Genomic DNA, 17,050 nt, shown 5'->3' with positions numbered 1-17,050 from the left:
GCTTGACAGCTGTCAGGCATTTCCAAATCTTTAAATCTTATGATAATCCACCATGCTTACAAAAAAGCATTTGTTTAAAACACTCTGAATCCTTGTGTGATTAAAACTCCCTTCTCTAATGCAGGCACCGGATCATAATTCATCTACATCAGTGACACACAAATACACACGCGCATGCAAACACATTCACTGAAAGATAGAAAAATCAATGTGTACAAGATTACACAACTCCATCAAGTGAAATATAATACAGTTTTAATAGAATCAGGGGCATCTCTTAGTTCCAACAAAGACTGATGACACACCCGATCGGCTGCGCCCGCACATACCGTACTCCATCTCAAATAATAGAAAGCCTAATCTGTTTTGCATATAGCTCCAAAAAAAAGAAGACCTACATACTCACATTGATGCCACATTGGCCTCCGGCGTCTGATTTTACTACTAGATACTAAATCCTGAGCGACATGTGATGAAATAATTGCCTTTTTCCTTAACTTAAAGAACTTTGATCACGTCACAAGTCCCATATGGAGCACAGTGACGTGGGAGTGCTGTAACTTCTCAGCCATCATACCATAATTACACACAGTACATATTTATGACATATGTATATCCCTGTTTGGTGAAATGTAGTTAATTAAACATGTTTACTTCTCCAGAGAGCTAGCAGATGTCTGCTGAAATTTGGACTAAATGCTTGTTTTCTTTCGCAACATGGCTCATGCCCAGAAAGACCAGCTAGTGGCTTGCACAGCCTCAGGTGAAACGTGGTGGCAGCCTGGCTTCCAAATCAGGCTCCTTGTGTGTCTTCAGCGCGTGTCTCCCATGTCTGGCTTGGTTGGCAGATTTCTCACTGGCTGCCAAATGCTGTCGACACATGTTTATTCATGTTGCCACAGGATGCTTTATTCACCAAGATGGAACATATCACAGCTGAATTAGAATTTTTTTTTAATCTGTGCTCACTGGCAGAAACATTTGAAATAAATAAATGAAAAAGCCTGATACCTTTTTTGTCTTTCTTTAAAATAGTATAACAATGCTAATGTTTCAGTAAATAAAGAAAGTACAAGTGCCTCAAACCCGTTTAATTAAGGGTGACAAATGATTATGGTCTACTTTATTGTTGAAGAACAATAGGGCCGCTGTGCTGTCAACGTTTTTTTAGCTTCAGGAGGCCTTTAATTGGCTCAGTCGAGCAGCAAAACTGTGTTGATAGTTCATAATGGAAATTTAATCAAATTAACTTGTACCGCTGGGCTTTGGCATTCACCCCTTGCCCAGTAATTGCCATTTGCCCAAAGGGCTATGGTAATGGCTATTTGCATGGGGCAAAGAGTCCCATCTCCCACCATGAGTCTGTCATGCTGCCACATTAGGGTAGCTGACTGAAATGATTACTTACTATGCAGGAGTTTAGCTTTGCTCTGCAATCAGTACCGACTCTATGATGCGAGTTTGTGTTGAGAATTGTAATGGCCAAAGATTAAAGAAAGGCACACAGTAACCGTACCTGTGAGGTAAGACACAATACTCACCCCACAAAATCATGTTATGCAGACTGATTTTCTTTTCCCACAGACAGCCCTTCTTCGTCCTACTGGGTGAAAAATGCAGTTTAGGAAAGGTATAGGCTTCTCAAATTAGATTTTTTAATAATAGCAGCGTCGACTGAGGAGGCAAGTCCTTCTTTTGGGGCCAATTTTAATCACATAGCTGAGAGTGGTTTTGTTTCCGTGTCTTCTTGTTTACTGATGAGACTGAGGGGAGAAGCGCTGCGAGGGGGAAGAGACAAATTCTTCACGTATTAATTCTCCTGGCTAAAAGTCTAATCCATCTGACACAAGACCAGGAGGCACCTCTTCAACTATCAAGAACAAAAAGAAACGTCTCAGAACAGGCCCAGAGCTGGGACACAAATTGAAAGGAAATGACCTTGGACAGGGAGGGGGATTCAAAGTGGCACTTTTCGTTTAATTTGTCTAATATCGTGACAAGGGAGCAAAGATGGTGTGCATGCTGCTTCATCAAAGCATCATCAGTGATTTGAAAAACCCTCAAAATGGTGTCATTGCCTCCATCCGGGGAAAAGAGGGATCGTACTGAGGCAGTTTTCTTGGACCATTCATCTGTCTTGAAGCCCCTGAACTGTTCCGTGTAAACATTTAAACAACACAAAGGCAACTCAAAGAAAACTGTGGTGAGAAACAATGCTTATTTATTTTTTTACAGCATAATGTGCACAGTGAATCTTTGCTCTCATTCAGCGTGCCCCTCCTGGGGATGTGTGAGTGTATTCTTGTGTTGTGAATAAAATGGCAAAAGAGGCAAAGAAATACAGAATTGGAGGAGAAAAACTACTGGCGGCACCAATCCATATTTCTTTGTACAGTCACATGAATTAATTCACATCTTTACATGCTGATCCATTCTTCTGCTGACCTCAAACCAAGCCAGTCACAACACTTGGTTATGTTGCTTCACCACCATTAGCAGCAAGTTTCACCTCAGCAAGTGTTGACGTGGATAGACACTCCAATTTTGCCGTCTCACTCAATACAGAAACATGGAAAAGGAAATATAAGCGAGTCAGATGAACAACAAGCCCCACCACATATGGAACTGAATAAGATGGGGAAGAGAATACGTTAGTTTTTGCTTCCTGTTCTTCCGGTGGATACTGTCAACTTTTACCTTGCTGTTTTGAAGAGAGCATTTTTTTCATATATGCACCATGAAGGTGGGGTCAGGGGTCAGCAAGTGGGCAGAGCTGGGTGGGCAGAGAAACTATATCAGTCCAGTCCAAGGGCAGGGTCTCGTCTGGAAAGAAGGAGCCTCCGTGCACTCCATCTGCAGGCCTGAGTTTGCTGCTGAGGCCGTGCTGGCAGCAGGCCTACCAGTCCCGCCGGGGGGCCTGGCAAAATGCCTCGAGCTGCATCTTCTCAATGCCGTGTGCTCAGTCCTGATTAGGACCAAAGCTAACTCTCATTCCCAATTGTCTTGTTGTTCGCCACGTGGGATTCCATATCATGTTCGATATCACTTCTGTTACCCAACTCCTGCCTTTTTTCCTCTTCCCTGAGATAGGCAGAGCGGGCCCTCCCCACTCCTGTCACATCTTGACAGTACTCCACCTCCACTTTAAACAAATGTCTTGCAACAGAGATACCAGGGAATGCCAGTGTGGATGTTAAAGCACGGAACATGCAAAGGCAGCTAGTGAGATAAATCTTAAGAAATTCCTACCTACAATCCCATCCAGCAGAACTTTTGTGTTTGCTGATAAGGGATTCCCGTCTGGTGTGCATGGCAAAGAGTACAGCTGGTTGAAATTGCTGTATGGCAGCACTTTAATGCAAACATATCTTTGATCACTGTCCTTGCCTCTAACATCGGGAGAGTGTCGGTTAAGAAGTATGATGGTGATGGGAGCTGACAGCAGTACTGCAGGTTTCTTGCTCTATTGGCTCATGTCACATCTGGGTTCCCTTTCCTTGGCCTCCCAGCACAAGCCATGAATGTGCTTCAGGTGCGAGACTGAAACCATATGGTGGGATTCAACCCACGAATCAAAGCGCAGACAAAGCCTTTGTCCAGTCCAACACAGTATGGAAGCCTGCTGTTTTTGTTTTTTTTACCCTGTCACAGTTACGAGGGTATTTATGCAACTTCATTTCCTGAGAGCACAATGCATGATGACATATTTGACTACAAGCAGATCTTTTTTCACAGCTGACATTTTGACTTGTCATAGCAGGAAAAGCACAGGTGAAACTGATGACATTAACATTAGCTCTTTTCCATTGAGTGTCCCAGTAGGAGGCAGCATGAAGAATATGGAGGCCTCCCCCGAAGTGGAATGCCGCTCTCATTGATGTTGTTAAATCCACCATTGTTTTTACTATAACGTGTCAAAAATGTCTGCCGTAAAAGAAAAAGTCGTAGATCATTAAATTTTCATTCATGTGCTAAGAAAATAATTGACTGGTGAGATTTATTTGCGCTTAATCAAAAGTTACAAAATTAACAAAGGCTCCAGAAAAATAGGGATAGTCTGACAGCTTGACTGCTTGAATGAAAACAAAATTGTACGTGTGCAGTACATACGAAAATCAATACAGCACAGCGACTCCTACTGAAATCAGCAAATTGAGAAACCTGTTGTATTTGCTCTTCCTCTACATGCTTACAGGATTAATTGATGCAGGGCCATGCAGAGCCAGGCTTTGACAATGAAGCATGACTCTGCCCATATGCATATCGAGTCCGTCATGTGTTTAGGATCAGTTTAGGAAAGCTCCTCAGAGGTTAAGTGGGAAGTCTTCGGAGCATTGTACCTCTGAAAGCAAGCAATGCTGACAAGGACGGAAGAGATCCTGTGCAGATACATATTTATTTTAATTTGAAAGGCATCTTGAAAGAGGGATCTAATAACAATGCCTTTATTACTTTAATGCATATTAGCAGATGCACAAACATGCGCACAACAAAAGGTGTGCATGTACACTTGTACGCAAACACGTTTTCTACCTCTAACACATGCGTCTGCACACACGTGCGCGCGGATTGTTTCATTACTGCTAAACGGAGCTTTCTCAACAAAAAAGAAACCAGTATTTCAGTATTGTTTTCTCTCGGCACAACTAATGAAAGTGGGGCGCAGCCATGGTGTCTCGTGTGAATAGACAAAATCAGAATCAGCTTTTTCAGGGTGAAGCGTCATACTTCACTACGCATTTGACCTGTCTCCGTGCCATGTCGCAGTCACCGCCAACCTACAGTGAAGTGATGGAGAAAAGGGAACAGAAAGAGAAATGAATATTGCTATGGACATTGTGAGAAGGCAATAGGGGGGGGTGGGGGGTGGGGGTAGCGGGGGAGCTGTGGGGTATTGATGGAGGAAAGAAAGGAGAGCGCTGCATCAGTGGGGTAGAGATTGCTGTGGTATACAGTAGCACAAATCCTAAATTCTGTGCAGATCCGACAGTAGCTAGGAAACAGCTGACAGTAAAATGGGGGGATCAAAGGGATTAGTGTGCCCAGTTTGAGCCCAAACTGTAACCCTTCCACTTCTCCCCCTGCCAGCCTTTTTATACATTCACCCCTGCATTTTAGTGGTGTGCTCGGCCTCTCTAGTCTAATTGTTTAATTTGGAGCTTCTTTTTTTTTTGCACACTCTTTAGCTCTTATAAACTCTCACAGACAGGCGATATGTATAAAAAGGTCACATTTTCAATTTTACAAGAGAAGTAGGCTGAGTGAAGAAAAACACCCAATCTTACACATACGCAACACACAAAAGGGGACACAAAAATACAAAGGGCTACACACAAGTGATCCAGACAAAACAAAGACAATGTATCTGAGGGAAGATGATGCACACGTCAGACGCAATCAGTGCTGCCTTCTGTGATCTGAGTGAGATTTCCTGTCACTGGGGCTTGAAACACAGTCTGCTTAATTCTGCAGGGGACTGCCATGTCCCAAATGCTCCGGTCACTGTCTCCTCTTGTCTCAGAGCCAGAGAGACGTACCTAAACAAACGAGCCCGAGCGTCCCCTGTTGGGGACATGTACTGTACCGCACCAGGAAGACTTCTGACAATGTTGGCCCCTCTGTCTCCACGCTGGAGATGCAGCGAACATTTGAACACACTCTGGGCTGACACTGAGCGTCACCCAAGAGAGTGAAGCCAAATCCGATCTAAATCACATGCGACATACATATGATGCCTCAAAACTGATTTGAGATGCCTGACTTAAAGCATGAGCATTACGGCAGAAACAAAGGCAGGGTTGGCCCATGTCATGTGTGAACAGATTCTATATGATGGCTGCGGAGCTGCTTGTGTTGCCGTTGCAGAGGCCTCGGGCTAAATTTCTGTGCCATTGTCCTCAAAGCTTTCACAAATTGCTGGTCAAGCTATTTTCATTTGCAAGTGGAGGGCTTTCAAAGAGTAATTTCCTTGTTCTGTGAAAGGAAATGTTTGAGCACATATGGTGTTGTAGCAATGCTGGACATGTTCTCTGCCTGTGGGGACTACAGAAATGGGAGAGTCAGTGGGATTATATCAGTTTAATGAAGTTGCTCTGGCCGATGTTTAATTTCATGAAATTAAATTAAAAAGCTTTATTTCCATTTCTGTAATCACTCAAGGGGTCGCCGTCATTAGATTATAGAGAAGGAATTGTGAGAAGAAATTACTAATCAAAAATGTGTTCTTTGAGTGCATGTTTTGCTGAGCCGCTAGTGTCTTTCAAATGCTTCAAAAATGAATATTGTGACTCGGAGAGAAGAGAAAAGCTGAAACAGAAAAGTGAATTGTAGGAACAGAGTGGAATAAGTGAGTTGACTGTGTTTGTACGGCATGCAAAGATTGGAAGACAGAGCAGCTGTTAGACATGGACAATAGATGCAATCACCGTAGCAGAGCAGCTACCTTCCCACTTTTATCTTCCTCTGCGGAGCTCACTCCGATTTTATTGTTGAAGCTCCTGTTGTTGCTTTATATGTTAAAGGGAACCCAGCACTTTCCTTGCCCCCAACTGCATTAGTGAGGAATAGTGCAGAAGAGAAAAGGAGGCAAGGTGAGCGACAGAGAGAGCGTGTACCCCACCAGCGTTGTTACAAACACATACTGCAAAGCTGACATATGCAAACTCAAAGGGAGGCGGTGTTTAAAAGCTTTAATCACACCACTGCTCACAGCCCAATATGGCGTTGCACTCTGCATCATTGAAAGCTTGTTTTATTAATGTTGTCCAGAGTGAAGTACGGCGGGGTAGCGGGGCCGGGGAGGGATGCATTGTGCTCTTGATTTAAAGTGGGGTGGAGCAGAAACAATGGCCATGAAAAAAACATGGCATGGCTGTGAGAAGCAGCCCACTTCCATTACTTTAGAAGGCACTGTGCCCAATATGGTGAATGAGAAAGTGGCTGTACAGTATGGAGAGAAACAGTCACACATGATGGGTCTTAATGATTCTCTAAAAACTATATTTATACGTCAAAAATGTATGTCAGTCATAGAGAAAGACATGACTCTTGTGCTCGTGTTGACTGCGTGAAAGTAGTTCATCATGTGCTTTATGTGACACATACAAGCCAATCGAGACAAAGTATGCTGTCTTTGAGTGAGCTGCTGCAGTGAAATCTCGTGTGAATCTGATGCCTAATTGCTCTCATTAGCAGCCGACGTTCACACCAGTTATTCTGCACAATTAACCGTCTGCCACCAAGATGTTATGAGGCACAATACTGCGGTGGGTCAAGGGAAAAAAAAAGCGGTTGTAATTAATTCTCACTTAAATGAATGATTTCATATTTCAAAGGCTGGTACAATAGCATTTTTTTCTTTAGATTCCCCAAGGGGAGACCACTGATGAGTGTTTTTGTGTGTCATGTGGAAATGAGGAGGTGCGCACAGTTGATGGAAATCAGAAGCCATTGTTGTTTGACAGTAGGCACCTTTGCAGTGATTGCCTGTGTTATTAATTTGTGGGATGAGAGGAGGCAGGCTCCTCCAGCCTCTGATGGTTACGCGCAGCATTAAAGAACTGCTGCTATGAATGACACTCGGGGCTAATGAGTATGAATACATTTATAAAAATAGGCATGGGCTCCCCTCTCAGTGCAGATTGGGAGTGACAGTCACATTGGTTTGGCATGGTTGATGAGAGAGGGAACCGCTGCCCCTGGAGATGGAGGGATCAGACAAACAACCCACACACACACACACGAACACACAACTGCAATCACACACAAGCGAATGCTCCAGCATGATGACATTCAAAAAGACTCTAGTATTTAGGAATGACTATCTTGTCATCTTGTGATACTGGACACAAACAATATGATATATCAAAGCCTGCGTCTGATGTAAAAATGACCCTAGTATTAGTCATAACTAATTGCTCCATTTGTGAATAGATCATTTATTACGATGCGTGAAATATCGAGCAGGGAGGTGGCTTGAAAGAGGATTTCTCGTACTTTTGAAAATCCACAGGTGTCATGTTGTTAACTGGTGATTTATGCCGCACAAACAAAACATTTACATTGCCTGTCAACCAATTTATAGACTGCTTCCTGTGAAAACAAAATGCAGTAATTTGTCATTACGCACAATTAATTACTATCAGACTCACTTTGGGGACATGAAGATATGACAATTTATCTCTCTGCGTTCATAGTTTGGCATTTAAACAGTCGTTACCTTACATGGCGATTAATGACAAAACCAATGTTAATTGAAAGGCATTTGTTCATATTGTATCCAATTAACAAGCAGGGCCTTTTTTTGTTCCACAGTTGCTGTTTAAAATCACACGCAGGCTTGTTTCTCTAAAGATGTGTTTCATTTCTCTATTTATCGACATCAAATGAAAAGAACCCCACAGTCGTCCCACCCCGCGGACATCAGACACATTAAGTATCACTGAGTGTGTTCTTTCTTTAGCACAGACGAGAGTATTGGCAAACAAGAATATGCAAATGTGTTCATCTCTTTCCCTCGGTAGGCGACAATTTTAATTGATTAATTGAATATGTTTATTTGATTGGTTGCGGCTTAATAATCCAAGACGCTATTTGTCAAGATGTTCAATTTAGGTGCAACAGCGTGACTGTTTCCCTTCCATTTCCCCCCCTTAAGTTAATGTCCTTATTTTCCCAGAGTTTGAAGCACAAGCAGCACCAATCCCTCAAAGATTTGTGAAGGACTTTGATTGAGATAAGTGGAATACTCATTGACGCTGACAGACGTAACCTTGGTTAGTGTTCTCTGGCAGCCACTTTTTGGAGGATGGCAGACTGTAAGCGCCGGACATTGGGCATGACTGACACCATGGTGCTAACCTTGAGCCAGGTTCCTGTAGAGCAGCAGCTCGGTGTTTAAGGCCCAGAGAAAACTCCTTGAGCATCTGACTTAACTGGGTTAGACTGCAATGGATGCAAGCCATCAAACTGAACTAATTAACAGCTGAAACAACCTTGAAAGCTGCAGACAACAGTGTGTTAGCAGCATTTACCCCCCCCCCCACCATCCCACTCTCAAATTCCTACATTATTGTCTGGTATATTTGCAATGTGCTATGCTACTCAATTCATTTATGTTGCACTTGAAAAACTGTTACTTTATAATCTTTTCTCTCCAGCTGAAATTAGGTTACAAGTACCTACCCATCAAACGGTTCTGTTGGAAATTGGAGAGGCATGTAAGACAGATAAAAGCACTACATGTTACATCCCTGAAATATTTTTTTGTTTTGTGGTGTTGGAGAGAGAGAGAGAGGGAGAGAGAGAGAGAGAGAGAGAGAGAGAGAGAGAGAGAGAGAGAGAGAGAGAGAGAGAGAGAGAGAGAGAGAGAGAGAGAGAGAGAGATAAATGCTCATCACTTTCTAGGATGCTCATAAAGATTCTGCTTAATGGGATGACTCATTTATTTACTTGTTATTTCTATGTTGGCGTGTCTGTTCGTGGTGTTGCCCTAGAAATTGAATTTCTGTGCTTTTGACTTATGTTCGCATGAATCATAAACAGCAAAAAGGATTTACTCAAAGGGAGAGACTCATCAAATTCTGTCAGATTTGAACTCTCAAACCACTGAGCTGCAGGGATCCCGTTTGATTTCCTCCTGATTCAGCTAGGCTGCCATTTTCTTCTGAGGGTAGTTTGGCGTGAGTTGCTGCAGGGGGTCAGGGGCCAATTCAACGTTATTGAATAATAAATAAATAGAAATGTGTTCTGACTGTAGCTGATCCCTGTTGTTTCTTCTCTTCTCACTTCCCTGGGAAGACAGACAGCAGCTGGGGCCTTGTATTTGCTGTAATGGCCTGTATATATGCAGGGTTTCATATTTCAATCACCGCCACGGCAGCAGAAATTGGTGGTTTAAGATGAAGTTGAAATTGGAAAGTGGCTATCGTGTCTGCATGAGGAAACACATTTGAATCCCGGTGGAGAAGGTGCTTGGCAGCTGCATCTGGAGCGCAGACTGACAAGTCCTTAGGAGTGAAGTTAAAGTTAGAGCCACAAGTGCTCCACCGCCTTTCAAGCCTTAGCCAAATGATTTTCCAGCTGAGGTCGCATTAGGGACATGAGATTTGAGGAAGTATTTCATAATAGCCCTATAATCAATGATTCATCACTGGAAATATTAATGAGCCATAAATGATGTATTGGACTCTAGATCTACAATCACATCATTAAATGTCACAGGACTGCTCATTCATGGTAATAAGGTATTTGTAATAATTAATGTTTCGTGTTATTTGGCTATGAAGTATATGGAAAACAACATGCCAGAGCACATTCATTTGTTTTTTGTAGTTGAAATAGGACGTTGAAAATCAGTTTGAGAGTTCCACCTTTCATTTCTGGCTGTCACTTATTACTGTTACTCACACAGTCTCTCTGCTACATTAACTGAATATTCATTATGTGGCTAATAGTGGTGCCTTTGAAGAGGAATGATCATATTTAATTTTCTTGCCTGAAAAGGAACAAGTCAGTGAAGAGAGAGTAAAAGAGAGGAGTGTATGGGAAAGATAAAGGGGAGGGAGAGAGAGAATTAGATGAAGCGATGAATGGAGCAGCTGAGGGGCATGGAGTGTGTGGAGAGAGGTGGGGGGTGTCCAGATTACAATATGATTATATCAGTCTACCTGCCAGATAGCATTGATTGACCTGCACCTGTGTCCACAACTCCTCCATCTCTCAATGCCAGTACAGTGTATGAGGGTGCACTCCCCCCCCCCCACATGTGCCACTCTAGCTTGGAAGAAGAGAGTCTTTCATTCTGCCTTTCCCCCCCCTATACTCTTGGCGAGAAAGGGGATCAGATTATGATTATGAGAACTCAACCAGTGGCAACAGCGGTATTTCTTTGCTCCAGCAGCTGCAGTCCCTAGCTGCGTTTATCGCTTTATCGATTACCATCACAAGGCAGTAATTTGCCGGGACTCGCAGGGACATGATTAAAGTTCCGCAAGCAATGCATGGTGGCTCAAGTTGGTGCCGGGGTGTCATGTTGATGAACACACGCTGACACATATATACGCAGACTCTAACGCTCTGGTAAGCGGGGAGCGTTGAAGGGAGAGGGATGAGGGGTGCAGTGCTGTCATAGACATCAATGGCTTTAAATCTCCTGAGCTAACCTTTTAATGCTCTCAGATCCGTATGGCTGGCTGGATAATTGATTGTGTTTGGTCTAATGGGATTAAGAGGCAGTCGTGGCCTTGGGCTGGACACAGTGGCGGGGATGGCAGCAGGGGTAGGGGATTGGAAGTTGGAGAAGCAGAGGGAAGCATAAAGTGAATGGAATGTGGATTGAATCGGTGTGTGTCTGTGTGTGAGTGAGAGAGTAAAAGAAAGAGAGAGAATGACAGAAAGAGTGACAGAGAAAAGCAGCTGAATTGAAACAGAGTGAGAGGAAGAAGTGTAAAAGCATGGTAGATATATAGCTGCAGGTCTGCTTCTCAGTCCATCCCTAATTAGCTGTATGAGAAAACCAGGGAGCTGATGGTTTCCCCAAGTGAAAAGCTTGTTAGCGTAAGAGATGCTATCTGCCGGCTATTGGTTTTGGTTGTGTTTTGCTCCCTCGGTGAATTTTGGGTCTGCGGTGTGCAGCGAGATGAAAGCGGCGGGAAAATATGAGCCAAGGTGGTGGGGCCCTTCCCCCATCTTATCACCCGGGATAAAGCCTGTCCCATCCTAACTTATCAACAGCCTCTGTGCTTAAGCTTCATCACTTACACCAGAGCTTTTTTGAATCTACCAGTCTGCTAGCCCCCCCTTTCTTCTCTGAATTATATTTAACTTTCCTCCACACTTGGGATGAGATAAAAGCACAAGTTTGTGTGGGGGAGTCGTGAGGGATGAGTCTGCGGTTAGTACATTTTTTCTGGAGTTTTCACTGACTTGCTTGTCGCCCTGTATATCGCAGTCGTGTGTCTGGAATCCCCAGTCTCTTGCATGACCCTATCATAAGTGCTCACGCAGTGCAGAATTGTCATCATCAGTGTCAGTTTTTTAGTTTTTACATCTATCCCCTCTAGTACTACACACCAGCATCTCCCTCTCCATCTATGTTGTATACAGCGAGATAGTAAAAGGGTTAACAGGGTCTGTCGTTGCTGGATTGCTGGCTCTATTCATAAGTCCAGCCAGCCAGATCATGCCACAGATCCAGGTTTTGTCTCTAGTGAATAGAGAGGCTGCCGCAGCCCACCGGCCCTTTATACTGGGCCACGTTTTCACTTGGGCTCAGAATATGCCAGGTCAGGATAACTGTTGCCATTTGGTGGGCGGCGGAAGGCATTTTGCCAGTTTCCTGTGGAGTAGTGAAGATAAAATGTGTTATTGTGCATATGTGTCTGTGTGTTTATCGGCGACAGTGCTGTGCTGTGTGTTTGTGAATGAGAGAAAAATATATATGAGAGAGCACAGCCAAGAGAATGGATGATAAATCCTACATGTATGGAGTAGTAGGCTGTGTGTGTGTCTGCTTATGCTCTGGTGGGAATATAAGAGAGTACCACGCAGCACATGTGTGTTTGCGAGTTAGAGAAAATGTGTCACTCTGACCTGGCTGCCTGCCTATTCTTGTCAAGGAGACGACAGGTTAGGGGTTGCTATGGTTACCTGGAGTAGGGGTAGGGTTGGAATGAGTTTCTTTGGTGTGTGTGTGTGTGTGTGTGTGTGTGTGTGTGTGTGGTGGCCTTGCGATTTCACAGATATAACTTCTTCTTTTTTTTACGCCTCACATGTTCTAGTTTTGTTTAGGTGATTGGTGATATTGTAGTGCCATATGGGTGCAGCAGGTGTTACTAGTAGATGAGTGCCAGTTTGTGCACATAGTGGGTGTCAGAAAGAGCTATCAGTCAGCCCATATCTCGCTCCGTAGAGACTTCCCAGAGAGCCGTGTTGTCCCCACAAGGGCCAGATGCTGCCTTGGTTTGCTCTGCTGCCCCTCTTTCCTCTCTTCCCTCATTCCCAGGCCCACATCAAACATGCACAGCCCATTTCCCCCCACAGCTCTAAATCTCTTTAATTCCATCATCTGTTGCCCATTGAGGGCAGCAATTTAGTCTTTACGCAGCATTTTAGTGTGCCATTAAAAATTCTGTGAGGTTGGTGGCCAGGCCCTGTAGCGGAGAGGTGGCCAGTCTTCAATCTGTGTCTCTGTGTCTAACCTCTGCATTACTGTCCCCCGGGACACATCCAACCATAAAGATAGTGTTTGAACAGCTCGGCCTGGACACATAGAGAATTCATTACAAATTCCCTACACGTCAAGCTCATTCACTCCATCATAATGATTGTCTACATCATTCATATATTGTGATAACCACTGAGGCCACACTATGGTGTTAGGGGCTGCCTGAGTAGTTATCAAGTGGTTATTTTGTCGTTTCTTTCCTCTGTTGTCAACAGTCTTATACATGTAGAGGTTAGTCACCGTTCAATATCTGGGAACCGTATGAGCTCTGACCTCAACCAACATCTGGAGAGGGAGGTTATAAGTGCTGCTGCAGGGATTTTATAGACCCTAGTTTTATGTAATTTCCAGCAATTTCACCATTACTTTTACTGTGATTGGAAACTGGCTGTGCTGAGTTAATGACTTCCATATCTCCCAGATGGAGAGCAACACCCACACTCAAAACAATGACAGAACAATGACTTGCAAAATAATTCCGTCTCCGCAGAATTATACCAGTATGAATTGTTTACATCATTACGGCTACAGCACTCCAGACTAACCTGAAGCTGTTCGAGCCTAATAAGCAGCCAGTTCTGCCCGGGAGTGAGTCAGGGGTCTCCTGAGGTTGGGTTTCACTGGTTCACTCCTGCTAATGGGGGGTTTGTTGAACCAGTGTTGGCCCTCTGCCACTCTGGCCAGCTACTCTCCTCCTTTAAGGTGAGAGAGAAGATGCGCCGTATGTCCTTAGCAGACCTGACATTGACACTAAGAGTGATTGGCCTGTCTTAATCAGTGGAGTGTCTTGCAGCAGCAGGGAGTCACTATGCTTTGTGCAGACGTGACCTGTCCTACTGCCCTGCTACTAAGAATTCCTTCAGACTGCTATCAAGTTAGAGGAGGAAGATGTTTTTCTCACCAAGGTCTTTTCAATAAACTTTCAACACCAAGAAATAACTGAACAGACAAATCTAATAAAACAATCAAGAGAAAAAGTTCCTGTCTTAACGACTTGACAGAGCTAGAGTTTTTCTTCCCCAAGAGAATTCTCCTTTATTTGCTGATGTCAGTTTAGGGTCACGATGACCAAATGAAAGATACGTGTCAATTGTCCCTGAGAGGAGCAACACAACTCAACCACACTCAGCGAGTGAGTCATAGGCTTCACAGCAGCCGCGCAATCAAATATATACAATGAATCATGGATTTATCTACACAACTATGTAAATCATTCCCTCTTGGTTTACGTGTACATTTAAGCAACATTTTGTTATGCATGTTTATCACACTGCATATACCAGAATAGATGCGGAATGTTTTATAGCCCATAAAATGACTTTAAGACTTTATGTCTAACACAACAGACAAGATGTTTATTGTTGAGAGAAGAGAATCTCCATTTATCTGTTTGATGAGATTATTATCAGTAAATATTTCCTGTCTACCTATTTGCTCTAGTATCTCATTGGCAGCGGCCTGCACCCATCCAGGAGTGTTTTTCACCCGGTATCTCACAGACGAAGATAAACAGTGGTGTTGTTTGCTGGTGAGCCTATGTCAACACCAGTGATGTCACGGATACCCATTGTAACAAACAAAACCACGAAACAATGATACGGGATTAGCTGCCCGTCGATCAGGGACAGCCCAAGGGTAGCAGAGAGATACGGGCCTGCGCAGCGCTTTGGTTTAGCACATCTTGCTGACAGCTGCCTGTCCACATGTCAGCCAAAGCAACAAACCTAATCCAAGGCTGCGTGGCGCCTCCAACACACAGCAACAGTGACTGTAAGGAGAGCAACAACATGTGCTCCCCCCCCTCCCTCGCACCGTGGAAATGCTAGGTGCTGGATTATTCGTGGTGTGGCAGATCATCCTCAGCCCTCTCACCCACCCAGTCAGCCTTAGAGGTGGATTAGAGGCCTGGTAATCTGACTGTGTGGTGACACATGTCAACCATGGGATGTCTAGAGAGAGGAGTCGGGGTGAATTAGAAAAGGCTAGGTAATCCAGGCTATACGGCCTCAGGGTCTTTCACCTCATTCACACACTCACCCCCTGTCACACAGAAACACATACAGTACATGTACACTACACACACACACACACACACACACACACACACGCACGCATAAGTGTGTAAGCATTCCTGTACATGAGCCTGTGGCCTTCCTTGACATTACCTTCCTGACATTACCTCCTCAGCACAAACCCAACCTGGGATTCCTGTCACATTCTTCCATGGGCAAGACTCACATTTTCATTACGGTGGAGCCAGTGGCGCTGCACAACCTTTCTCTCCTCTCTTCCTCTCTTCTTCTCCTCTTCATCACGTGTCAATCATCACAATGCTGTCACTCTGGATCTGTCTCTGAACTAAGCTGTCTCTGAGCTAAGATCCAGACACACTTGAGAGACCGAGGCAGACTACTCACCCAGACGCTTCTCTCTTGAAGTTGTACCAGTATTTCACTCCTTTCTGCCTCTCGACACTTCCTTAAGTTTTTTTCCCAGATTTCTTATTCCTTTTTCTTTTTTTACTGATCTAATTTGCAATATTTCCACATATTAGATGAAGCCTGTACATGCGGAACAGAGTACACATGGCCAGGGAATTGAGAACTGCAAATAATTCCCTCATGTGGAAAGGCTGCAATTAACTGGGGATGTCAGCCTTTGTAAAATATAATTGAGTTCAGGACGAAATGAACGTCTCTAATCCGGCCGACAGAGCACTGTCAATCAGCGTTCCCCGCATCCCCAAAACCAACTGTCATGCTTGTTTATATCTGTCTCTCTACTGAATTTTTGGACACTAACACTCCGGCAGCTGCCTGTCTTTAATGCGTGGGTGACTGGGTGACTTTGTGCATCCCCGGTGGGAGCGGGATGCTGCACTAAAGGGAGAGACTGGACATCTGTTTTTTTTCCTGGTCGCGCTGGAGATAACATTGTGTGCTCAGCCATGGTGTCAAACACCTGTGTGACTGAAGAAACATTTTCTCCATTACTGAGCATAAATCGCCTCTTGTGACGCGCGGATTGATATCAACAAAGAATGTAGCTATTAGCATAGCACGGCTTCACCTCAATTCTAAGGGTCAAATAACAGCTGTCTCTCGACTGAGTAGGCCTCTTCCTCTCACGTAGATACTGTATGTGAATTACCTTTCCCATCATTGCTTCTTCAAGACATCCTCCTGGAAATGTAATCCATTTACAACGCTCAAATACCGCCTGTCATGGCAGAAAGACGAGTGTTGACCTTAAAGAGCCTAGATAAATGAGTCCACTGAGAGAGCAATCTTTTTTTTTGTCCTCTTTATTTCCTTTCCACCTGTCTCTCCCACTGCGGTAGCTGCTTCAGACTCTGATCTATGGCCTTTCTGTAATCAAGCCTCTTACTGAGAGGTAAAGGGCGTTTGAACACATCAGATACCTCGGTGTCACTCAAATCAGGACTCTGTGTCTTTGGCTTGTGTGTCTAACAGAGTTCAGTTTTTTTGTGTCTAATGATTGCCTTTCAAGGGCCTCCTCAGTGATCCCTTCAGACTCCCAACAGGCTCCCATGGAAATGGATTAATTACAGGGCTGCCTGACAAATGGCTGCACACATTTGCAGGGGCTTTGTAAACTCTCTTGACTAATCAGCTGGTCACTCAGCACGACCTCATCTCCAGCCTGACCCAGACACTGTAGCTGTGGCTGAAGGGCCTCTAGTCAGAGATTAATTGTATTGTACTCTCAATGCCGTTCACCGCTAACTGTTATATCAGTGCTGTCAACTAAAGCAGTGGTTCTTCACCCCAGACACCTGTGGACCCGAAGTGCTTGAGAAAAAAT

General features: G+C 44.1%; 1 protein-coding gene across 1 annotated transcript in view; it reads left to right on the top strand.

Moving 5' to 3' along the window:
* The first annotated feature begins 717 nt into the window (after positions 1-717).
* sdk2a (sidekick cell adhesion molecule 2a) overlaps positions 718-17,050 on the top strand; it is a 76,302-nt gene continuing 59,969 nt past the window's right edge. Inside the window, exon 1 of the mRNA XM_029436994.1 lies at positions 718-763. Within this exon, the coding sequence (XP_029292854.1) occupies positions 718-763 (46 nt within the window). The remainder of the gene's footprint in view (positions 764-17,050) is intronic.

The sequence above is a fragment of the Cottoperca gobio genome, chromosome 8 (genome assembly GCF_900634415.1).
Source record: "Cottoperca gobio chromosome 8, fCotGob3.1, whole genome shotgun sequence".
NCBI lineage: Eukaryota > Metazoa > Chordata > Actinopteri > Perciformes > Bovichtidae > Cottoperca > Cottoperca gobio.
The sequence above is the reverse complement of the archived record's forward strand: the minus strand, read 5'-3'. Positions and strand labels throughout refer to the sequence as shown.